The sequence below is a fragment of the Cydia fagiglandana genome, chromosome 1, assembly GCF_963556715.1.
Source record: "Cydia fagiglandana chromosome 1, ilCydFagi1.1, whole genome shotgun sequence".
NCBI classification, from domain to species: Eukaryota; Metazoa; Arthropoda; class Insecta; order Lepidoptera; family Tortricidae; genus Cydia; species Cydia fagiglandana.
Window position 1 is genome coordinate 20,128,788 of NC_085932.1, and position 27,317 is coordinate 20,156,104.

A 27,317-nucleotide genomic window follows, 5' to 3' on the forward strand; every position below is an offset into this window, starting at 1 on the left:
TGGGTCACGTTAGATGGGCAGGATATACAATTTCGTTGACGAATACACCTGCTTGGGCGAGATAACATCCTTCGATAATAAGCAGTCCAAGGAAATCGATCGACGCATCGAAAAAGCCTGGAAGAGTTTTTGGTCCACGAAGGGCCATATTCCACTGGCATCAAAACTCAAACACATCAACATGTGTATCCTTGCTTATCCTAACAACCTACAGTGCATAAACTTGGTCATTAACAGAAGCAAAAGTCTCGACTAAGGAATATGACAGTACTATCGCCTAGTAAATAAAACTTAGCCAAATTCTAAAACTTGAATCTCATAAACGGCTTAACCGATTTTGATACGGTTTTCAATATACGATAAGAAATATATTTGATTTTATCATTTAGTGCTTTTTTGTAGACTTATTTCTATATGGAACACACTATTTGCAAAAATAAATTGTAAACTGAAAAAATAGGTTTTCAATTTTTTTTACATTATCTTTGTATTGACATATTTTGTTTTAATTTTTTTTACGATGAAGCAAGTCATTTTCTTACAATTGACACCAAATTTAGTGAAATCGGATGATTCGGGAAACTTGTAGATTTTTTTTTCTGTTTTTAAGGGACCTCGCTCCACCTCGGCTCCTAAAGGACGAAATGACGGGTTCTTCAAAAAAAAATGTTTTAATGGGCCTCTACTATCATCGTGCAAAGCGGCTTGCTTTCCTCCCAAAGTGCAGCTTTCGGGCAAAAAAGCTTCATAACCAGTAAGACTATTGGTACGAGCCGGGGTTTGAGCCCGCGACCTTCGGATTGAAAGTCGCACGCTCTTATCGCTAGGCCACCAGCGCTTCAGTTGAATAAAGGAGGATTTATAAATCAAATAAACACTGGGTGCCATGCCACGCTATTCTCAGCAATTTTGTGTGCGTTTGCACATGCGTCTTGCCGACCGTTTTAAAATAAATAAATAAATATTATAGGACATTCTTACACAGATTGACTAAGTCCTACCATAAACTCAAGAAGGCTTGTGTTGTGGTTACTCAGACATCGATATATATAATATATAAATATGTACTTAAATACATAGAAAACAACCATGACTCAGGAACAAATATCTGTGTCATCACACAAATAAATGCCCTTACTGGGATTCGAACCCAGGACCATCGGCTTCACAGGCAGGGTCACTACCCACTATATTAATACCTATAGGCCAGGCTGGTCGTCAAACAAACCAAATCGTTGGTGGTTTTTAAATCGTAAAATCGTTTAAAACCCGTGTCCGCTAAGGACGACTAGCGTGTCCGTGTCGGACAGGCTAAGTATACATTAGTAGTTTATGTGACTGCTACATAATGAAAGGCATTAAAATACGAGTGTGGGTTTATGAAACGAATGAAATGAGTTTCATAATAGTATCACACGAGTGTTTTAATGCCTAATTATGTACAGTTACATACACTGCTTTATCTACACACATATTATAACCTTTCTATGATATATTCACTAACTTCATATTACAGCCGACTTTGCTCTCTGGCGGAACTCGCGGATATGAGATGGCGTCTCCGAAATATCTTTATCGCACATTCTACACGAAACTTTTGTTATAGTTCCTTTAAAAACAACAAAACAAATTATTTTTTACTTATAAACTAATTAAAAGATAAACTGTACGTCAAATGGCGGCAAATGAAAACTTTTTTCACGCACGTCACGCATCCGTAGTTTTTTTTTTATTCAGAGATAAACTAGAGTCGGGTTCGATTACCATATCGTCCGATACCAACTTACATGCGAGATTTGTCAATATTGTATGCAATTGTCATTTGATTTCGAATAAAACGTCATCTCAACTGATATTAGAATAGGGGTCAAATCAAATTGCTTTTTTTTTCAGAGATGTTCGAAATTTGAAATGCATTACCAAATCGATTTTGATATAGTAATGAAGCTATAATATTACCACATTTTCACAGATAAGAAATTTGCTGTAACAAACCAGTTTATCGTAATGTCGGCCATTATTTATGAATTTAGAAGGCATCATAGACAGTTTATAATATGTGTGTAGATAAAATTATTTATTATTATTTTGGAGTATCATTTTACCATTATGTATTGAAATCAAACTATTACAACTAACGTAGGTATTTGTTTAGTAAATATGACCTTTATTACCTGTGCGTATACGAATATAATTATACTTATAGTTTAGAACTTTAGATAATGGCATTAAGACGAAACAGGAGCTGAGTTTTAAATATTTTAGGTAAATATACCCGTCTCGCTAACGGAAGCGGCTCATAAAACTAGTGCGATAAGGATAAAGCGAAAAATCCTGCGTAAAATCTCGAAAATCGAGGTTTCGTACTCGACTGTTTCCTCCTCCAAAACTTAACCAATCGTAACCAAATTTGGAAATCTAAATGATTATGAAATTATCTGTGTTGGACCGTTTTGCTTTTTTGGCTAATTGATATCAGTTTTGAATACTACGCCTCTCATTGCGGGATAGTCAATGAGACCATTTTGGCCAATTTTGAAGGGATCTAGCACCTTAAAAAAACAAAAATATCTAAAAAAGCAAAACGGTCCGACACAGACATTGACAATATTAATCTGTGTTGAAAAAACCATTTCTCTAGCATCAAAACCCACGGAGAAAACAGTCGAGTACGTTTGTACGGAGAAATGACCACTCCTGTTGGCTCTTAATGACTAAATAATAGTTCAAAATAATCACAACTACGATGGATGTAAGTATAGGCAGCTACTTGCCGTGCGTAATGTGCGTATGCGTAATATTTGTGCGAGCATAGGTAATTTACCTTCCAGATTGTTAAAATTATGTTTCGTACATGTGGTGTCATGCTCTTAGTAATGTATATTTATGTATTTTATTGTGACGCTTCAAAGGGCGGTAGAAAACAGGTTGGTATATTAACAAACGTTACCTACCCGATATTGAGTTTTTTTCCAAAGTTTACGCCCCGTAGCGAACGAAACGCGTAGTCTCTGTCGCACTAATATGGAAAAGTTATAGAGAGAGATTTCAATTTTGTTTGCTACGGAACGAACGCTTGGCATCTTGGCTAGGCACCGAGGAACCCTTTGATCAGCAAACAGCAACGAGTATCTATATCATTTGTTTAAAAGCGCTTAAGGGCCAAAAAACATTACGCACATAACACAAGGTTTTAATCTTACCTGAATGCGGAATATGTTGGTTTTCAGGACTACGAGGTGGTTTTAGAAAATGTACAAGAATGTAAAGCTCCCAGCCCGCCATACGTTAAGACGTTTACTATACTACCCAAATATGAAATCAGCGTTGTGAACGGCAAGAGATACCTTAGTGGTAATACGACTGTTACAGCACCTACGCCATTTCAAAATGTATATATATCTACCTAAGATTTATCAATACAATTAATATAAATCGAGTGCTTAGTGTACCTATTAATATTAACTATGGGTAAGTAGAAGTAGGCTTGTAAGTACATTGAGATGCCAAAATAGGTACCCATTTTTAACATTTCGCTTGTATAAGGGAAACTAGAGCCAAAAATAGCACTAACAACAACGCTACGGCGCTAGAAACAATGTTTTAAAAGTTGGAGGTTCTTCTCATTTCGTACCCTATTATACGAGCAATACTTTTTAAAGGGCAGTATTTATTTGTATCGTTTACAACCAAGGAAAGGTATGCTTATTGTTGGTAATGTTGGTTACCAATAAGGCATTATAGAGTCGGTGCGGAAAGAGAAGTGTCGTGGAATGTATGGGGTCCACTACATTTATTTCATGTACCTACAACATAATTTTAAGTACACGAGAGAAAGTTATAATTATAAATTTATAATAAATAAATATAAATGCCGTAAAATGTGCCTACTTTAGGTACTTTGCTCCTCACTCCTCGCATGCGATTTTAGTTACATTGCGGACTTTTCGTTACGTCCTATTCAACCGACCGATCAAAGCCCGCAATGTAATGAAACTCGCATACGAGTTTTCGCATCGTCTATATGAGCCCTTAGAATCTGTTCTTAACCGAATAAAGGGTTAGAGCTTTAGTTTTTTTTTGTAGTTTAGCGCCAGGACGTATACCGTCGACCGAGCTGGTAACCGTGTTCAAAAGATGCAGATCTCTCAAGTGTCCTGTCGCAACGTCGTCGCCAAGATTATCACCATATTCGCAAATTTGACTTTTTCACCGAAAAAGTGCATGCTACAAGAAGTAAGTGACGGAAAATTAGTCAATTCTATCATTTGGATATTTTGTACCGAAATAATTCCAGCGCCTCGCCGAGCCGTCTTATCGGTCGACGTCATTCAGCAAAAAAAGTATCAATGCACCATAAAAAACAGGCAAAGTGCGAGTCGGATTCACGCACAAGAGTTCCGTAACATTACTTTTGTCGTATGGGAGCCCCACTTAAACATTTATTTTATTCTATATTTAGTTTTTCTGTTATAGCGGCAACAGAAATAAATATGTGAAAATTTCAACTGCCTAGCTATCACGGTTTATGAGATACAGCCTGGTGACAGACAGACGGAAAGCCGGAGTCTTAGTAATAGGGTCCTGTTTTTACCCCTTTTTGGTACGGAACCCTAAAAACGAACCAAAAACTCAAGTGACAGACTGATATATTTCATCGAATTGGTGTAATATGAATAAGCATTTGAATATTAATTTCTGATTATCAATTTCAGGGTAGTTTTGCGTACGAAAACCTGGACCTCAACAAAGTGATGCACGCCATTCCCGCGTGGCACGCGCCCGGCGACCTGCTGCACGAGCTGCAGCTGGTCATCGGCGGCGCCACGGAGTTCTGCACCGAGATCAAACTTCAAATCATACAAAATTCTAATTAACTTTATTAGTAACTAGTAGCAGAGATATATAACTCCGTATAAGATAAATAAGTCTAAGAAAAAAAACGTGCCTCGGAAATCAAGAAAAAGTCATTCTCGAATAGATGGCGCCATTACCTTTAGCCTATTCTCGGCTTGATGGCGTTAACGACACCGTTTGATTTTTAACACATATCAGTGAAAGAACATGGGTCAGTATGGAACAATAAAAATCATTTATCCGTAAACATATATTGATTAATTTATACATTTTCAATTTAATTTTAAGTTTTAATCGTATGTCGATAGATGGCAGTAAATGTACCGTGACTACAAAATTTAATTTGGCAATAGCCCTCTATACTATCTATTCTCTTTAGTAGTAGTGGCCGAGGGCCACGAAACGCGCGCCGCGCGCAGGCTCCGAGCGTGCTTTTGTGGCCGAAGCATAGTATAATTAGTATACATATTATTACAATTCGGGTAATAGTCGGGGAAAGGAAAAACTCCTCACAATAAAATCTAATTTCGGAAGCTTTTAAGGTTAAATACCCACCATACGTACTCGTATATCCTCCCCTCGGCTGTCGTAATTAAACATTTGCGTGCTGTTACGTTGGAACGTTTAATTTATCTTTCCATCACATAAGCTATATCACTATCAGAAAATTAGCCCTGACCTTATCTGACCTGCTAGCATGACTTGTGTTCTCCATACATCTTGCGCCATTTCAAGTATGGACTTTATTGCTTCAACTTGCTGGACTTTATTCAAGGCGCGAGAGCGCATTTAATGGATGCTACACGCTTACGCCAAAGCTCATACTTAAGGCAGGGACTCAGGGCCCGATTCGGATTTTGAAATAGACATCTATTAGACATCTTTTAGACATCGCCAAGATACGATAACGATATGTTTAAGATCTATTAACCTGTCAAGTTTGATATTTGCGCGATTCTGGGGATATTCTTGAACGATTTCCACAGGATATGATTATGACTTAGAGATCCAATTCACATCTAATAGATATCTTACTCTATCTAACGTGTGACATTGGTTGCCCGAATTGCGCTGCAAAAGAGAACTAGTTGATATCTAAACTATAACGTATCTAGTACGTGTCGTCTCTTGTGAATATCTTGAAGTTCAAATACGGCAGTCACTTATCCCACGTACGCAATGTCACGCGTGTCATACGTTGCGTTGCGTATGACAAGTATGTTTCTAAGCGTACAAATTTCAGGGTTCAGATGTCATAATGCATTGCATACGTTGCGTAGGTACGTGGGATAAGTGTGTCCCGAGCTTTACGCTAGATGTTTTCAAATGTCGAATTCACATGAAGGCGTTATAATAGAAATATATCATTTTGTATGTAAGTAGGTACAGTCATCAGCAATCGTATCTTACACAACTAGGGCCGCAAAAATATATGACGCGCTCTTATTGCGCTCCAAATAAGAACGTGTCACATATTTTTGCGGCCCTAGTTGTGTAAGATACTATTGCTGATGACTGTACTAAGTAAAGTTTGAACTTGGAGAAGACACAAAAAATGTCTATGAAAATACTTTAAATAGGTATCTACATCAGTGCGACTGGAGAGTAGGTAATTACTAATAATTACAAAGATTTCTGGGGTGCCATTACGAAAATAAATTCGCGAATCACGTAAACAAGTCTAATCCTTAATTTTCCGCAAACCAATTAGTCTGAATAATCAGGTTTAGAACGTTATATTCTATAAGTATTAAAAATATCCTTACCTTACGTGACCCCCAAAGTAATTGGGGTCTTAAGTACTTAGTTAATTTTCAGGTAGGTTAAAGTACTTTACAGAGGTATTTTGTCGGTAGTTATATGAGCAAGCAAGTGCCATACTGAGTGTCGTGGGCAGAGCAAACCGACTTTTGACAATACAGTCTAGAAAAGGCTACGGGTTCTTCGTTTCCAAGTTTCTCGCGTCACCGGACGGAGTGGCCGCTTAAGCTCACGATTAAAAACTTCAAAACGAATCCAAAATTCAGCGAGTGGTTTACACAACATAAGACTATTTAAGTACCTACAGTCAGCGTCGTATAGTAGGTAGCATCCAAAGTATTCAAATACTTCGTACGCCATAAAAATAATATGGTGTACCGAACTATTTGAATACTTTGGATGCTACCTACTATATAACGACCCAGGAAGATGAACACGTGAGTCACTAGTTTGTACCTACCTACATGTATCTACATAGTTAGTTACAAGTTAGTTATACTGGGCATTTTCCGCAAGTCGACAACCATTGTGCCTATTTTGCGTGAAAACGAGGTAGCACTACTCTAGCCACCCCAGCTTCTCCATGAAACCTAGCAGTGTCTTTAGGTTGCTAACTGCCTCCTTCACTGTGCACGGAGTCCCTAGGTATTGGTTCCTGTATACTTCTACCTGCTTACAGTGTAGGAGGATATGTTTTACTATTTCTTCTTCTTCCATCATGCACGCCCTGCACATGGGGCGGTCTGTTTTACCCATATTATGTATGTGTATGTACCTACATAATTAATAAATGAAATTTTCTCTTCTCATACTCGTATATGCAATGCAAGCACTTTTTATGCTCTAGTGCAGCGGTCGGCAACAAGCGGCCCGCGAACCTCTCACTTGCGGCCCGCGAGCCCCTCTGGCTATTATGAATGTAATATTGTCAAACAACAATGTCTGATAAAGTCACACATAACAAAAGTGCGGCCCGCATCAACTTCCTTACTATGTGGCCCTTGGCTGCTAAAAGGTTGCCGACCGCTGCTGTGCATAGAGTAAAATCATATATTACGATCTTTTTTGTCTTAGCAATGAAGTCCAAAACCTGCCTACATACTATCACTGCCGTGTAGGTATTCATTTTTTAAACTATTAAAAAGGTAATACGGTAAAATAACCTAACATACATAATTTGATATTTCTGTATATTGCAGCGAAAAGCAAAGTATATACCTAAGCCATTTTAATATATTCTCGATAATTATGTATTTATGTCTATAATATCCTATATTGCTTCGGATAAAAGGGGGTAGGAAAGAGGAGCCTAACAGGCGTATTCTGATTTTAATAACAGGATATTAGTTAGATACATAACTGATCCAGTTCTAATTCATATTCTGTTATTAAAATCAGAATAAGCCTGTAGAAGTTCACTTAAAGCGGACAGGCGCTGTTTTATTACGATTTCAAGTGCAAATGGCCTTGACTGATCAGTCGGTCTAGCATGAGTTGCGTTCTCGCTCAACTCCTTACATCTAACGCGACTTCAAGTATTATGGACTCGCGCTCGAGAACGCAACTTATGCTAGACCGCCTGATGTTTGGGGGTGAATCATACTAGGCAAGTTTTCTTATGAGGCGAACCCCCAACCGCATAAAAATTGACTATTCCATATAAAACATCTACATCTGATCTACCAAAATGTACAGGTATAATACTAGGGACTAAGGTTTAAAAAAACTCTCTGTATCTTATATGTAGGTACTTACTTTAAAAAAAACAAAGATCCTGATGGGTTAAAAACCTTCTGAATCAAAATTGTGAATCGTACTGTGGTAATGGGATATACCTACTATACCTCGATACCTTAAAAGTACCCGTTCAACCACAATCGGTAATAAAGGTTTAATAAATAACGCACAATAGGCAACTGCATTTATTTAATTATAATACTTACAGTGTTCTGTCTGTAACATTTTGCCAGCCTTAACAAAATGTACAATACATTACAGTAGATCTTCAATTAAAATAATTATAAAACTTCGTTAGATAACATTTCTTAAAGTCGAATCGAGAAACAGGCATCTTAACAATTATTACAAATAATATTTAGAACGAAGAAATAGGTAGTTTTATTCAAAGACAACAATACATTTTGACTTATGACTGCGAGCATCACTACTTACCACTTCAATAAAAAAAAAACTTTAATCTATCTACGTACAACATTTATTTTAACGTTTGTTATGAAAACAAGATGTCCATTAACCTAGAGCTATTCGTTTAAGCTTAACACTGCTTAGGTATAATCTTGACTACTTCGAAAGCCGAAAGGCGCAGAGCAGTAATTAATAAGATATGTGGATAGAAGGAGTCTTTTGGAGCAAGAACTGATCGCTGCACTGATGACACTTAGTTTACTTGCTCTTCTTCGGAACTGAACTCTGAAGCAAAGAAAAGGACACGTTAAAAATTGTAAGGTGGATGTGTGGGGGGTGGATAGATGTCTTCAAGGATGACTCACGCTAAACCGGGCCATGCCCGGGCCGAGGCGTCCGACATGTCATTTTCTATGACGGATGATCGGTGATCGGAGATGAAACTGAATTAATTGAGGTGAACCTTGTTTTGTTAGCATTAATTAATTAAAATAATTTTTAAGAAAAAAAACCGACTTCTATGGGGCCCGGTGAAAGATTATGGTAGATGGTGCACTATGTAGAAAAGGAGGTTAAACCAGTACCTACTTTCTAGTAGCATTTCGTTTCCGTAAGGGTCGTAGTTATCTAGCCTAACCTAACCCACTTCTCTGATAGCAGTTCGGTTCTGTGAGGATCGCAGTTCGAACCTAATCAAACCCACTTTTCTAGTAGCATTTCGTTTCTGTAAGACTCGCAGTTCTAACCAAACCTAACCCACTTTTGTTCGGTTCTGTGAGGATCCCAGTTCAAACCTAACCTAACCCACTTAACGGCGCATGCGGTGCGGTGTACGGGAGTTTGAGCGGGAGGGGTTTGGCATCATCATACCCACATTTTATGGTAGGTAATCATAGTGGTTTATTTAGTTTAGGTATCATAGTGGTTTTCCGGGTCAAGGTCCGGGTCTCTGAGTCAGAGTCCGGGTCCGAGTCCCGGTCCAAGTCCGGGTCCGGGTCCGGGTCCGGGTCCGGGTCCGAGTCCGAGTCCGGGTCCGAGTCCGGGTCCGAGTCCGGGTCCGAGTCCGGGTCCGAGTCCGAGTCCGGGTCCGAACCGGATCCGGGTATGAGTCCGGGTCCCAGTCCAAGTCAAAATCGAAATTCGAAATCATTAAACATGTACTATGCGTCGTTAAAGAGTTCTGTTCTGATCATCATCAGCAGTTCCACTTCATCAAATGCGACAGTTTTTAATGTAAATGCTTGATTTTATGATGAAAATACAAAAAATTCTATACGTATGCCTTTAAGATTTGAGGAGTTCCCTCGATTCCTTATGGATCCCATCATCAGAACTCGAGCTTGACGGAAATGTGGCTTAAAAACTAAACTTGCTTAACAAACATAACGAAGAGGACAAATCGCCAAACGTGAACTATGCGTCGTTGAAGAGTTCCGTTCTGATCATCATCAGCAGTTCCACTTCATCAAATGCGACAGTTTTTAATGAAAATGCTTGATTTTCTGATGAAAATACAAAAATCTCTATACGCATGCCTTTAAAATTTGAGGAGTTCCCTCGATTTCTCATGGATCCCATCATCAGAACTCAAGCTTGACAAAATTGTGGCTTAAAAACTTAACTTGCTTAACAAACATAACGAAGAGGACAAATCGTCAAAGGTGAACTATGCGTCGTTGAAGAGTTCCGTTCTGATCATCATCAGCAGTTCCACTTCATCAAATGTCACGTTTTTGAATGTATATGCTTGATTTGTTGATAAAAACACAAAAATCACCATATGTATGCCTTTAAGATTTGAGGAGTTCCGTCGATTCCTCATGGATCCCATCATCAGAACTGGATTTTGACAAAAACGGGACGGAGATATGGAGTAACAAACATAAAAAAAAAAAAACATACAACCGAATTGATAACCTCCTCCTTTGGGATTTGGAAGTCGGTTAAAAAGATAATTAGATATTAACTAGCCAAAAAGTTCTCCTATTAAAAATTATTTAACACGTGTTATTAATCATTAGCAAACAATTAATAATACGTGTTTTTTTGTAAACTACCTCGAATAACATTTTTTTTATCAAAATGGATATTTACTCGCTTAATTCATCATAAGGTAGAAGTACCTACTAGTGCTCGACGCTGCACTAGTATTCGACATGGGCACTTTATGACAAAGTAATATAAGTTAAATTTGAACGGCAAAGATTTTTCTGTATTCAAATTTAATCCTTGTCACTTTGACATAAAGTGCCCATGTCGAATACTAGTGCAGCGTCGAGCACTAGTACTTCTACCTTACATTAACATAGGTACATATTTTACTATGAAGAAAATTGTTTTTATCTAGGTAATAGTGTCACTAAGTAGTTAAAAAGGTCCTTTACCGTCGGTCCATTTCTTGCCACGCATTCCAAAGAAGCCCATCTGCGCCTTCCTTTTCGGCCACGGCCCATTTTGCCCCAGCAAAAACTTGATCTCCTGCGCTTCGTTGCTTTTCATGTCCCTTTTGCCCCTCACCGCAATGAATCTGCCTCGAAAGTTGGCTTCAAAAGGCTGCCCGGATTTCTTGCCTCTAACGCCGTAAAATTGATTCATCTTTGCCGCTCTTTTGTTTATCGCGTTGGACATGTCATCCTCCGCCGACTCGGGCACGGAGACCTCGTTTTCGTCTGACGCTCGCAACCTCTCCAGTAATTCATTTAACTGGTAATCCTGCAATTGATTGTGTTGTTCCGGAATCGAGATCGGTGAGTAGTCTATTTTACCTCTGAAATATCCAGTATCGTCGTAGAGTTCGGACGAGTGAGGTGGAAAGAAAAAAGAATCGGGTTCTTTTTTGCCTCGCATTCCGAGGAATCCCATGGGAGCTCGCTTGACTTCTTGATCGAAGTCGTATAGATCCTTTTTTCCTTTGACGCCGATGAAGTGGTACTGTGGTTTCCGTTTGAAGATGTCTGAGTCGTCGAGGTCGGCGAACTTCTTGCCGCGCATGCCGACGAAGCCCATGGGCGCGCGCTTGTCCTGCGCGCTGGCGGCGTGCTGGCCCAGCTGCACGCACGCGACGATCAGCAGACAGTACACTCTGGCCGTGTTCATGGTGGTCTGTAACAACAATGGTCAAACATTATCAATGGTTTTAATTTTTAACAAGCAGAAACGTCTGCGAACGATGCTATTAAGCTTAGAATAAATTTAAAAGTGGAAAAATTAATACTGTCCTGGGTGAGACTTGAACTCACGGCCTCTGGATCGATACTCCAGCGCTCTGCCATCTGAGCCACCAAGACCTCATCCCTAGCCAGCAAATCTTTCCACCATATTATAGGTCAAAGGGACCCGTAGCGACATCTACCGCAAGAGTGTTACAAAAAAAAAATATCAATGGTGTCTCTAAAAAGACTATCCTGGGTACAGTGGAAACATATTGGATTGGATTGGATATGGCTTGATAGTAAGAAACGGTCGCGTTATCATATCATTCAAGTCTCCATACAAGTATTTGTCCGCTGGCTTGAAAAATATTTTGCTGTTGCGATATATTTTAGAATATATTCTAAAAGTCCATTTGTCAAGAAAAGTCCATGTTTACCTAATAATGACTCGGTATTAGGTACTATAATGAAACACGCATGCGTATTTTTTACTTCCTCTATTTAATAAACAATTTAAAAAATTAAAAACCTCCTACGCAATTACTATTTAATTATGCCAAAAAATGCCTTAAGTATCATCATTTGGAAAAGATCTGATATTCTTCAAACTGCTTTGAATCTCGCTTTCGTGTAAAACAATGCCTTGATCGTCACAGACAGATATTGGCGTCAAACGCCTGACGATAAGATGACTCTCTGACGCTTACTTTTCTATGAAATTACAGGCGATCACGTGATGCTTTCCGTAGAAAACGATGCGCCGGAAGCTCCGGCCCGGACACGACCCGGCCCGGTCTAACGTGAGTCATTCTTAGCACCCCTCTTTTTACGTCGGAGGTTAAACATTATGACACCAGAATTCCTAGTGTAAATTTTATTCGATAGCGTGACGCTTAGAGCATTTAATAACTGAAGTCCCTGAGTCTGAGTATCTCCAGAATCGCGCAAATGTAAAATTTGATAGGTTAGATCTTAAACATATCGTTATCGTATCTTGGTGATGTCCAAAAGATATCTAATAGATATGTATTTCAAAATCCGAATCGGGCCCAATGTATTCAGTGAAATGTCATTTGACGTCCCCTCTCCCACAAAAATCGGCACACTATTTCTTAAAGAAAATGACAGCGATGGCATCTCCAGTTACTAAATGAGTCGCTTAACTTCAAACTTGGGTAAATCCATCTGTCAGATTATGCGATTTTGGTATTAAGAAAACGTAATAGGGTAGATATTTGCTGAGAGGGTCCAATGGATTTACCCGAGTTTGAAGTTAAGCGACACAAATGTAGTACATAAATGCTCTAAGGCGTAACGTGACGTACGCGTTTGCGCTATGTCTATTTTTGTATGGGAATTTGACCAGCGCGCCATCGGCCGACGTGTTTTGGAAACTTAAAATCCCATACATAATGACACTTAACGCAAACTCGTACTTCATGTCACGCTATTGAATGAAATTTACACCCGAGGTACAGTCAACTGTAAAAATATGGGTGCACAAATCATCTCAAAAATATGTCCCATAGCTCTTATGTCAGCGAATTAAGAACGATGAGACATATTTTTTAATAAGTTGGCTACACCCATATTTAGTTTATCTAATTACAACGAAACAAATTTTGTCTGATGGTAACATTCCATTTCTAACCGCAGCTGCACTACCGGTACTGAACGCGTCGCTGTCATTGTCAATTTCCATAGTAAAATGAACAGTAATGCAGCTGTCGTTAGAAATGGACTGTCACTATATACGGCCCCGACACTATCATGAATACTGACATTATTTTGAAGGAATGACGTTTTTAGTGATAGTGTAGGGAGTGTCATGAAGGAATGACGGCAAGTAATGAAGTTTATTTTAATAATTTCCGTCAGTATTGGAGTTAAATGTCAAAGTAATGATACTAGAAATTACATTACTACTGACAGTGAATTGATTAGAATGATGGAATGTTGAAATGACAGAAAAAATGATGGACGATAATGGAGTTATTAAACATTTTTAATATTTTTGAAGAAATGTCAAAATAATGACATTATACTGATAGTGAGTGGAGCGCATTAAGTATCACAAGTAAAAGAGCGTCTTGAAGCGCGGTGCGTCGTCGCGAATAAATGTCGCTTGACTAACTAAACAAGCAATGTGGCGAATACACCGGCCTCGGGGGGCCGACGCACGACCGAACACACTCTAACGAATACCCGTAGGCTAAGACTACTGTCTGCTTAATTTTACCCAAGCCAGTATGTGCATACTAAGAATAATTAAATGATACTATGTATTTCAATTTTATGCCTGTAATGTAATTATGGAACAAGTAACCTCTGCCCACTACTTCGTCTGCGTGGATAAATTACTTAAAGATTTTACTAAATTTTACTAAAAGAAATATAAAAGCTTTGACCGGTATCAAATCGCAAGTAAGTATCTACTTATATGTATCGTAGTAGTCAAAATATGAACGTAGGATTAAGTCGTAAACTTCGGCCAGTCGGCATTCATATATTTAGTTTATCGCAGACCCTATGTCGTTTATTGGGGTCCGCGGTTAAATTCGTTATCTGGATGTCACAGGCTAATAAGGGTTAACGGTTTAATTAATTAATATTCCAATTTTATTGGTTATTCCAAGAATTTATAGGTATAAAAAGAGCATTTATTTTAATGAAAATATTATACGTAGAAGTCGTAGAACACAAATTTTCAATTTAGTAGGTATTTATTACTTTTCCACTTCAATGCTGGTTTAATAGCAATATACCGACCAATTACAGAAAACAGTTGCTGTTAAATGCTGCCAACGAGTGACATCTCGTATATTTTAAAAGTTCGACTCTCTTCCAGTCACACTGCCGTATTCGAACTTCAAGATATTCACAAGAGACGACACACGTACTGATCCATTCTAGATACGTTATAGTTTAGATATCAACTAGTTCTCTTTTGCAGCGAAATTCGGGCTACCAATGTCGCTTTTACGTTAGATACGTAGAGTAAGATATCTATTAGATGTGAATTGGATCTCTAAGTGATATCCTGTGGAAATCGTTCAAGAGTATCTCCATAATCGCGCAAATGTCAAATTTGACAGGTTAGATATTACACATATGGTTATCGTATCTTGGTGATGTCTAAAAGATATCTAATAGATGTCTATCTCAAAACCCGAATCGGGCCCATAGGTATTTATATTTTGTTAAGATAATATAAGTATATATAATATATATGTAGGTAATTATCTTATTAAAATCAGAATACGTCTCTTGTCGTCTTGTATTATCTGGTTTAAACATCACATCATCAGACATCAATTCGCCATGAACACAGAAATGTTGGTCATACTTAAACATCATACCTAAGGTACCTAATCTACATAAGCAAAGCTTGTTACATTATTTATTCCGTTTCGATCTGTGAGTTCCTGTAATTGGCTTTGTATTGTTACCCAATTTGTAATCTTTCTATAGCGTTTGATACGATAAATACTTAAATAATAATGTGCTTAATATAATATTTATAACTTAAACTGAGTCACTATCCCTAGGTATATAATAGGTATACATATATTTTATCAGGTACCTACATATAAGACGGGACTTAATCGTGTAAATATAATTAAGTTTTAACACATTCAGGGTCAAAAACTCGACTGTCGGATACACTGTTCGTAGCGACTACGCGCTACAGACGGCGAAACCGTGGCTACGCGCTCCGAGCGTAACCCGTAGCACTTAGTGGTAATGAATGTGTGTTACCTCCGATCCGACGTTTTGAGGACTTCTTCTCTGAGACCACAGGGACAACGCCGTTCTCTAAAACTTAATTATGCCTACACGATTAAGTCACGTATTATAAGGTAGTTAATAATGTGTAAAAATTGTGAAAGTTTAAATAAATATCAAGTAGGTATATTATACAGGCTGCCCAGTAATTAATGGATAACCTTCTAACCACCGACAGGGCACCTTAAACTGGTCCAGAAAATGCACAGGTAGGTCTAGTAAAAGTTACGTAGTTTTCGAAATAATCGCACTTTTCTAATTTTGGTCCCTTCTTTGGGCCCGATTCGGATTTTGAAATAGACATCTATTAGATATCTTTTAGACATCACCAAGATACGATAACGATATGTTTAAGATCTAACCTGTCAAATTTGACATTTGTGCGATTCTGGAGATACTCTTGAACGATTTCCACAGGATATGACTTAGACATCCAATTCACATCTAATAGATATCTTACTCTAACCGAATTGCGCTGCAAAAGAGAACTAGTTGATATCTAAACTATAAAGTATCTAGAATGGATCTAGTACGTGTCGTCTCTTGTGAATATCTTGAAGTTCGAATACGGCAGTTTCACTAGACAAAAAAGTTCGATTATCTCAAAAACCACGAAACTTTTACTAGACCTATAAGTGCATTTACTGGACCAGCCTAAGGTGCTCTGTCGGTGATTAGAAGGTTATCCACTAACACAAGCTACTAGTATAAACAGTTCAGTTCTGGAAAAAGCCGCCAGACTTGTTCTTACTCATGTCCGTTATCTCACAAAACAGACTAGAAACTTATTCAAATGTGGCTACAATATACCCGGCGTAAATGACATCGTATCGGTAGCTTATATGGTTATTGCACGCTTATGTACATTGCTCTGGCTTTGTGAATAAGTAAAAGTACTTAATATTTATTTATTCTTTTAGGACATACTTATTTAAAACACTTATAGACAAAGTCTCTTACACATAGATAATCATAATAATTCCGCCCACTAAAGCACTGAAGCACTGAAGCGCTGGTGGCCTAGCGGTAAGGTCGCGGGTTCAAACCTCGGCTTGTACCAATGAGTTTTTCGGAACTTATGTTCGAAATATCATTTGATATTTACTAGTCGCTTTTCGGTGAAGGAACACATCGTGAGGAAACCGGACTAATCCCAATAAGGCCTAGTTTCCCCTCTGGGTTGGAAGGTCAGATGGCAGTCGCTTTCGTAAAAACTAGTGCCTACGTCAAATCATGGGATTAGTTGTCAAGCGGACCCCAGGCTCCCATGTGAGCCGTGGCAAAATGCCGGGATAACGCGAGGAAGAAGAGACTATACGTCCCACTACTCGGCACAGAGCTCAGAGGGCCTACAACTGCGAAAAACGTAAATCGAAATTTCGTTGTCTGCCTCTCTATCGCTCTTAAATAAAGATCGATAAGAGTCGATAAGTACAACTCACTTGCCTACTCTGTACTGTAAGTATTTGGGCTTACAAAAACTTTTTCACATATAGCTTAATCTTTTAAATCATGATACAATATTTTGACGTTTACCTATATATTAATTGTTAGCAAATTTAAGGGGCCCACAGATTAACAGTCCGCCGGACGATATCGGCCTGTCAGTTGTTCGGAACTGTCAACAATTTGTTCTAACTGACAGGCCGATACCGTCCGGCGGACTGTTAACCAGTGGGCCCCTTTAAGCAAGTCGATATGAACTTAGAAATTCATACCAATTTAATCTCATCATTTGTCTGTGCATCTCGCTACTATAACATTAATACCTAGGTAAATATTTGTGAAAAAATTATAAATAAAAAAAAAGGTTGCACTCCGGGAGTGCCGGCAGAAGTGAAAACTCAATGACTAGTCCAAAATGTCTGCAGCACTATATATCATTGACCCATCCTCCTTTCTATTGAAAAAGTTTATTTCCGAAATTGCTGGTGAGGTCAGTTGTAGCGTTAATTGTTTAAAATTCGAATAGAAATTGTAGTTACTTAGCAGACCTCGCAAATATATTTGGTCATGATATTTTGAGTTTTATTCACCAGTATTAGAGTACACTTTTATTAGCCATCTCATCAAGATGTAGCTTTATTGAATTATATTTAAGTGATATAAAGTTAGAATGTAACTGTGAGATCCTCGTACCCGTACAAGATTAGAACCTTTTTCATATAATGTCATTGAGTTTCTCTTTATTGATTTAAATGCCATCTAAATGAGTGGCCATCTAAACGTTACGGTCACGTGATCGCGTTACGCTGTCTCGAGTTTATCATTTTTTCCCCACCTCAAAAACTGCCCAGCGCCGCTAAAGAAGTTTTCACTTCAAGAAATAATACATAATATTAAAGTGCGTAAGCCCTCAAGGTGGAACATATGTGGTGACATTATTTACAAACGAATGTTTACATCCCATAAAACTTATCTTTTATTATTAAATACCTACACACTTATACTTAATGTCTTTTTCTTGGAAATTAAATCGAATATTGCTGAGTAAAAAGTTTTAAATAGCTTATCAAACCAACTGAATATTAATTATAATCTATGTTTTAGGTAAGTATGTATGTATGTAACTGTGTGCAAATTTTTGACAAAAACTTATTTTTGTTTTCGTTGATCATCGCCGATGAAGACCCTTTGAACACCTATGAATTTATTGAATATTAACTCGATACTAACTTGGATTAGTTCGTCTTTATACAATTGTTAATATAGTAACTCAGCATTTAAAACGTACCTATTTTGGGTTTGAACATACATTTTTTATTTATTTATTTAGAAATTTAATTCAGGCAACAAGGTCCATATTACAAATACCTTACAGACTAACATACATATATGTATTTTATAAACTTAAAACTAAACACTATTTAGACGATAAAACGATCGAACGAACGAATTTTGTAAACACCTTTTAAAATATTTAAAAATTACCGCTTTTATTGTTATACTGAGATAGAAATGAGCTCAAGTGTACTTTTATAATGGCTCAGACTAACCGTCACATGTCAACATAAATACAAAAAAAACTTCTTCCACACGTCTATGACGCTGTTTTAACCCTGACGAGGGCTGACGGCTCATTAGCGAGCCCCCCTTCTCTTTTTCCCACACACAAAATCATAAGTGTGTCCCCCTCGCACACCACTCAGGTACACTGCTGTCTCTTGTTTAATTATTTTTTAATTCTAGGTTGTGCCTTGACCGGGAGCGTGGCGTTGTACAAACTGAAACCTATTAGAAGCCTAAGTATTTCTAACAACTACTTAATTCGAACGCAAAATAACGTATTATTAAGTGGGGCATAGTCAATTTGTGTCAAAATATCCAATAATATTTATTTATTATTTTTGATGAAAGCACATAGTTCATAAGTAGGTAAAAAAAATTGTAGTGTAAATGTGCAGCGCGCCGGTGTCGTGACCACAGCCTAAAGTTCAAATGTAGCTTTTAGGTCAAAGTCAAGAGTTTACAGCATTTTTTGCTTAATTATTACTTACCTACGTATTTCTGACTGAAATAACCAAATACTAGCTACTTCTAGCTAAAACTCAGTAACTAATAAACACAGCCAAAACAGTTTTAGGTAGTTATCTTTTAATCTTTTACATAATCCTATTACAAACATAATATCAATGATCGTTTTAAGTTATACAACTGAGGTTTATTTTTTAGAAATTACCAGATATACGGAATGTAACAAAAATAGTGGAGATCAAAGAGTTAAAGAACATAATTTTCTGATAGTTTTGAGAATCGTATATATTAAAAATATGGGACTTCATATATTAATTCTTACCTACGAGTAGTACAGTTTTAATACTGGCAATTATTCAGAAAATTACAACTAAATTAACAATGAACAGATGTCAACTTAATTTGGATGAAACCAATATAATGCAAAATTTTTTTTAGGAAAATGTGTTGTTAATGGATGTTTAAAATTCCTTATAAAATTTGACGTTTTTCTGATGAGCAGCCATAATTTATAGCCAAAAAAGAAATTCTTATAAAAAATTCAAATCCCGGGAGGCAGCAGGGAAGAACTCGAAATGGATCCACCTAAATCCATTAAAGGGATTTAACTTGTAGTGAAAAAAAACTGGGCATAAACATATCGGCCTATGCCTATATTATTTCTTTTTTTTAAATCGTTGAAAACAAACGCGCTATGTGAATGTGATGTTTCAAAAATGCAATTTTACCTGTGGGTAAAACTTGTCGCGCCACAGCAGTTTTGTTTTGTCGCGCGACGTTAACGACAATGCAATTTGTCGACGCGTACTATCGCGCGGTGTCGGAGCACTTACGGCCGTTCATGATAAATACATTTGTGGCACCGGCACCGGCCATTGTCAAGCGATAAGCGATCGATGTATTTAGTTCTGTCCTATTGTTTTTGAAAATATTTGTAGGTGGAAGCTTTTTTAATGCACCTTAAATGGAGGTTTATGATATAATTTTCGAATAATGGTTTTTTCATATTTTACGTAGAAGTCTATCTCGTGAGACTCGCATAAAGTATGCAATAGTTTTGAATAATATATGTCCTGTTTGATACCGGTGTATATGTATATTCAATACTAGTCTAAGTATGAAATGTTTGACTAAATATTTGTCCCATTTCGGTTTTTATGTTGGTATGTAAGTATAAGTACAGTTGCAAACAGGTAAGTAAACCTAGAATAAACAACAGCGCAGTACCTAGAGTATTTACTATTTATACAAAGGGCAACCAGCTCTCAACTCGAAGTGTGGCAAATGCGGTCGCGTCTGATGCACGAGTGGCGCCATTAAAGGTGTTAGTCTCAACAATCACCGCATTTGTACTTCTGCCAAATAATTGAAGAGACGTAAAGATGTTTTCACCACACCAGCTCGGAAAGGCTTACTTTGCACTTCAAAAACTGATAGCAAAGTTGCATTTTATTCACATGTGAGGTAAAGTAATCAAATGCAAATTTTGAGTTGTTTTCTTATGTTTGCTGGTAGAATTGACTTTTAAATGATGATTTTGGATGATAAATATTTAATAACATTCATTTGGATTTGGTTTGGTTTGATTTTGTTTGATATTTAACATTCAATATTTGCTTCGGGCTGGTGTGGTGAAAAATTTTGTGTTTCACTCGGGGGCAAATTTTGTTTAACCCTCGTGCTTTGAAACCCTCGCAACGCTCAAGATTCCATTTTCGACCCACTCGCTTCGCTCGTGGTTCAATTTTGGAATCTTGAGCGTTGCGAGGGTTTCAAAGCACGAGGGTTAAACAAAAACTTTACCCCCTTGTAAAACAAATAACTATTAGAGTTCGATTCGCTAAACTGAAATCGCGTTTACTTAAATAAAACTTTTCAAATTCGTGTGGTTGTTTGAATAGGAAATATTATAATCACCCTATAGGTAGTTATTTTATACACTTGGCGTTCATACACGACGAGTATTCACAATATCTAATATTTTTATAAATGAAACAATTTGGTTTAGAATTAGTTCCTTCCGCGCAAATTGTATAACGGAGTAATGAACGAAAATAAAATTTGGTCGCCGGCGGGCGGAGTAACCGAATGTTTTATGGATGGATTTAGAAAGATAACATTATGTAGATAACAAAATGAAAGTTTTTTTTCAACGATAGCTTCAATAGATCGCTAAAACCAAAAATATAATTGATTGAACATTTAGTAGGATATGCATTTTAATCCCACACATAAATAAACGTACTTAACGACTGATATGAAATTTAGTAGCTTCTAAAACTGATAATTAAATTTCGGACTTCCTCCTAATCCAAGTTTCAGACATGTAACTTTTAGATAATACCTACAACATAAGACAATAGAAATAGAACTAAGAACGCATGATAGAATACGCAATAAACATGTGATTGGTCTCTAAAACCATAATAAAGACTTACAAAATAAATATAAAATAAAATACTGCACAACGGGACTTAATCGCGTATTTAAGTTTTTAGATTTACCTCCGACGTTTCCAGGACGGCGTTGTCCCCGTAGTCTCGGAGAAAAAGACCCGCGATTAAGTCCCGTTGTGCAGTTTCATAATGTTAAATAATCGTGAAAGTTTAAATCAGTATTTTTAAAATACTTATATCAGGTAGATACCTGTAAGTAATATAATCAATCACTTTTGTAATAGCTGTATTGCTTTAAATACCATAAAGATAACCAATCTTTATAGTGTTAAATAACACTACACGGAATAATAACCATCTAATGTTTAACATGTTGTTTTTATAGTCAAGTTTCATGTTATTTTTAAATATTGCATTTGGTCATTCCCATATTTTCCATTTAACTCTATCGTGTTCTGATTGTGTTTCATAGTTTAAAAAAGTGATTAAAAACGTTCGCAGATTAAACATGCGGGTAAATTGCAAGACCATTTTATATAGGTACCTATTTCCTGTGTTTACTTGAAAGTAGTTTGCATTTCATTCTATATTTTTTATAATAATTATACTTACACGCCAATTACACAAACAACGTTTTACTTGATATTACCATGTACGAGTATGTAATTGTAAAATCATGCGTTGAAATTTAACAAAGTATGTACCTACGTATAATAAAAGAATCGCCGCAATAAGTTAATTAGACGCTTGCTCTGAATGGTTTCTTTGACGCAGGTGAGGTGAGAAGCAATTTGCCAGCACACGTGCCTCGTGATTGTCATTTTATTAAAAGCATATTAATCGTGAAAATATGACAAAAGAACGACAACGTTATCGAACACACATTTGTAATTTAATAAATTATGAATTTAAATGACCAACATCGATTCGAAAATAACTTGTATAGGCAAATATTTTAAATTTATTTTTTTATTAACCTTTTAAACAATATTTTGTGAAACTGTAGGTAAGTATTTTTTATGTTTAATAACAAAATTCACTCGTCCTTTTGAAAATTTTATATTGTGCCAATCGTTAATTAAGTTAATTGGGCTGACAATGCGGGGTTATAAGAAAACAGCCAGGATACCATTTATTGAATTTCCTGCTTTTAACTCGACTTCCAATTCATTACAGTTCAATTTCCCTAGTTTTAATTTATGATTTAATAAAATTTATAACAAGATTGCCGCATAAAATTTACTTTCTAACTATAATTGTAACAAATAAACACATAAATCACTGTAAATATAATAAAAATATGTATAAATTAACCGGGTTTTCAAAAAAACATAATTTTATTGCTCTAATAAATTTCCAATCCTTAGATGTTCGTAGCAACGCATAGGTAACATCTTTAATTATTTTCCAATTTGTAAACAATTCATCATCATCATCATCATCATCATCTCAGCCATAAGACGTCCACTGCTGAACATAGGCCTCCCCCTTGGATCTCCATATTCTCCATACGTGCCGGTTGGAAGCGACCCGCATCCAGCGTCTTCCGGCGACCTTAACAAGGTCGTCTGTCCATCTTGTGGGTGGACGTCCTACGCTGCGCTTGCTAGTCCGTGGTCTCCAATTACTCAATTACTTTTTACTCACCGTTAATTTGACAAACAAGGATTCCACATCTGAATTTCGATTTAAAAACCTAACGGGTATATTTGTACAAAATCCGTCCGAAATCGTGATCGGCATATTTCGACATGATGCACTGCAGTGCCCGTACTCGTGCTGCGTGATTGAAACTTTTTAAATTCAAAACAAACATTGCGTTGCATTCTGCCAACAGACAGCCAGCGTATAGTGTCGGCGTCGGCCAGTAAACGCAGGATTAAGTACCAATAAAAATCCTGTTTTAGATTAATAATAATCTCCGGATGTATCACATTGTGCGTTCGGGGATGGTATCCGCCACGTGTATCCCTTGCTTTTAGATTAAAGTGTCTTAAAGGGCCTCTGCGCTGTTGGCTTCGGCCCCACGTACGCCTCCCAAAGGTCCGGGACCCCATGGTCCCGAGATATGGCAAAGACATACAAATAATAATAAATATTCTTTATTGCACCACAAAAGAAAACAAAATTAAAAAAAAAACAAATTTACAATGTAAATAAAGGACAGATTACCTATCTTACCTCAAAAGAAAAAAATAGAACCCCTTACTCGACACTCACTCGTCGTCGTCGTCACTGGTGCAATGAAATTTATACTTGATGGACATTTTGCGGGTTATTAGAAAATGTAACAAAAAGTTTTGAAAATATATTTTGTGGCATACGAGGTGAGAATTGATGAAAAAGAGTTCTAAGGTAAAGGGCCCCTGTTTCGGCAGGTTAAGGCTCTTGAGAGTGAGTTGAGAGTTTGTGTATTTTTTAAAAATATTACTAAGCATATCATTACCTTGAAAGCTTTTGAATATGTTATATTAGTTCTCTGTTAATAATTTAATGTATAAACTGTAGGGTTTTAGTTGAAACTTTTTTTTATATGAATTTTTTCGTGAACCTCTTATTTGGCTCCCATTTCGTGATACAAATTTAGGTCAGCTCCTAAATTCGTGAATTCGTGTCCCCTGTTTCGGCATAAAGTTTTCTTAGAGTAATTGGTGATAAATTGATAATTTGCTGATAATCATTTTAAATATTTAACGGTCTTACCTACTTACGAATAATTGTAAGGTCAAATAAATAATAATAATAAAAAAAAAGGTTAAATTGAGAGCTAGCTTAAAGTTTTTTGTACTCGTCGACTTTAATGGTTGAATTAAGACTTAGGTAAACCATATGGGTACTTTAATACTTAATTAAAAGTCATACTATTTAATTTATTTTATTTTATTTATTTTATTTTATTTTAAATAAAAAAAAATATATAGAATTTAAAAAAAATAAAAAATAATAAAAAATAATAATTATTTACATAAAATAATTTACTATCTTATACGTTAAAAATAAACATACACAAAAATAAATCAAATTTCAATAATAAATAAAATTGTGCTAGTAGTTAATATGAGAATACGTGGAACATACCTTAAAATTTTTAACTCGGGTCACATTCAAACTCGTTTTATGAGAATTCTAGTGAAAAAAACATATACCGAATTTCGCTCATACGAAACTTCATGAAATACATTAATTGTTTTCTAATTTATTTTTTTAATTATCTTTGTTGTTATATTTAAAAACAAGCACTCAAAATGTGTCTAGAAAATCCTTGATTCGTTAGTGGCACGAAATAGGAGACACATGTAAGATAAAATGACCGCTATTTCGTGAGTCGATTTATTGCAATTTTAAGTTATTTCTATGCATATATTCAATCTTTTTTCTTATCAAATCAATTACCAAGGAACCCACAGAAACACTCCCAAAAACTTTTATTCGAATGGGTTTAGCTTTTCCTTCCTATAAGCTTAACAAGTGAGAGCGCGCACCTTACGCCTAAAAAAAGTGCACGCATACAACACAGCTATTCGCGGCCGTCTAACTGTTTCGACCGTCGTATTACTCTTAGTTTAATCACTAAAATATTGGTTATCATTTTATTGAAGAGATTAAATAATACAGATTTTTTTCATATGTATAATTTGAATAAAAGATATTTGAATTCCTTATTATTTGCGCCAGAAAAAAAACTAACGAAATAACGTACTAACACGAACTTGGGGCCGTTTACCTTAATTCTGTGCAGGTGGATTGCGAAAGCTGAATCAAAACATTTTGTTGCATATAGGATGGAACGGAACTACAGTCCGTTTTTTTTAGCATTAGAAAGAACTTCGCAGAAGTAAGCTTGTGGTTCCAAATTCGGCACTTTTAGCGGTAATAATTTGAAGTAAATGATATGTATTGACTATGCTACATTACATAATTCAATAATTATTAACAATTAAAGAGCCTGATAAAAACTGCACGCTTGCTTCTGTGGAGTTCTTTCTAATGCTAAAAAAAACGAACTATAAGGACTTCTACGCAAACAGGCAAATTGCAAATTGTTCAGACTACGTACTTTCAGTTTGTTAAATATTAGTCCGAAAACCTGTATGTTTCAACCGGAGCAAGTAGATCCTATTGAATGACATGACTTGTGTCAATTTAAAATATCTTTGTTAGGGTTGTCACCGATATAAAAATATTTAATTTTAATGTTTTTTTTTACTTGTATATCCAGTTTTACGATTACAATAACTCGATTATCCAAAGATCACTTAGATAACAGCTTTAAATCTCAAAATTTTCTAATCATACGTTAGAATTTGAATGGTAGAGTTAGGTACTTAGTTATAAGACTTATAACGATAGATTCAACTCGCAGATTACTCTATTCACAACTAAATATAGTATTGTGTATATAGGCATCTATTGTGAATATCTTAAAGATATATAGAGTGATTAGTTGTGAATAGATCGAGATTATAGAAACAAAATAATTAGGAAAACAAAAACAGCGAAATGAGCTTTTTCTAAAAGAAAGTTAAAACAATAGGACGCCTGGTTAAAGAATACAACTTGCAACTCTTCGCTGTTTTCATCTCACGGGTACAAAACTACAAGTATGCTTAACCTGGATAAAACTGCTGAGAAGTAGTTAACCATTTTTATCAGATCTATCCAAACTTTTACATTTTAGGATTTGCTGTTAAAATAATACGGTAAGAGGTTACCTATTAGCATAAAGAATAAAGCTATGGCAAAGATGTAATCTATCATACTATAATTTTATTAAAAAAGATAAACGACTTGTTGCCCTGTACTTTATAGTAGTTTTAATAATATCAGTATTTTTCATGATATTAAGGTAGGCAGATATTTTTAGGCATGTATTTAGGTCGATGTTCTATTTTGTTAATCGGTCGATTTTGCCAGGAAATTTCTAATAAAATGATTAGGTACCTACTACTGCACTGAGTGATACTCATTGATTATGAGCACTAAAGCTCTGCGAGTCACTAAAATACGTAATAATATACGTACAGTCGTTTAGAAAACGTTAAAAAAGTAGTTGATATTCGATATAGTGTCGCATACAAAACATTACGTACGGATAACCGAGTATTTACCTACATTAATTAATTAATTTTAAGAGTACACGAACCCGCCCCCTTAAATTCGCTCCCATACAAGCGAAGTTAAGCACGCATTTTAAAACGACACCCTTAAATTAGATGTGGTATGAACAATTGAACATATACGTCACATATATCTATGTCTAGTTTCGTTACAAAAAATATTATAAGTATGAATGAATAAATGAATGAATGAATGAATAATGTATGTTCTTATTATGCAACGAGGAATGAGTAATTAAACCTGTATTCGCACTTGTGTGTGCACCAGTACACGATAAACATTGTTAGTATAAGATAGTAATACATTACATACTCTATCCATCATATCAGATTATCCCCTTTCGCGTAAAAAACCAGACGAGTCTGAAAGTTTCGGCGCTTTTGATAGCTATACACAACATTATTAAGTTATCAGCATATTAAAATTGATAGTATCTATCTACAACGGCAATTAGTATCACAGTTATCAAGGTAAAGCTCTATTTGGCTGATATTATATTTTAGCTACTCAAATGTGAATGCCTGTGAAATGTCTAGGTAAGTATGTACCTATCATTTATTCGACAAGAATCACCCTTGCACATAGTGGCGTAACGTGAACTAATCTAGCTAGTGATCCAAAAGACTCG

General features: G+C 36.2%; 1 protein-coding gene across 1 annotated transcript in view; it reads right to left on the reverse strand.

The window, feature by feature from the left end:
• Positions 1-8,530: 8,530 nt before the first annotated feature.
• Positions 8,531-27,317, reverse strand: part of LOC134667529 (tachykinins) — a 94,868-nt gene continuing 76,081 nt past the window's right edge. The window contains exons 2-3 of the mRNA XM_063524953.1: positions 11,148-11,865; positions 8,531-9,048 (exon numbers count right to left, since the gene is read on the reverse strand). Of these exons, the coding sequence (XP_063381023.1) occupies positions 9,017-9,048; positions 11,148-11,859 (744 nt within the window). The 5' untranslated portion in view covers positions 11,860-11,865 and the 3' untranslated portion in view covers positions 8,531-9,016. The remainder of the gene's footprint in view (positions 9,049-11,147; positions 11,866-27,317) is intronic.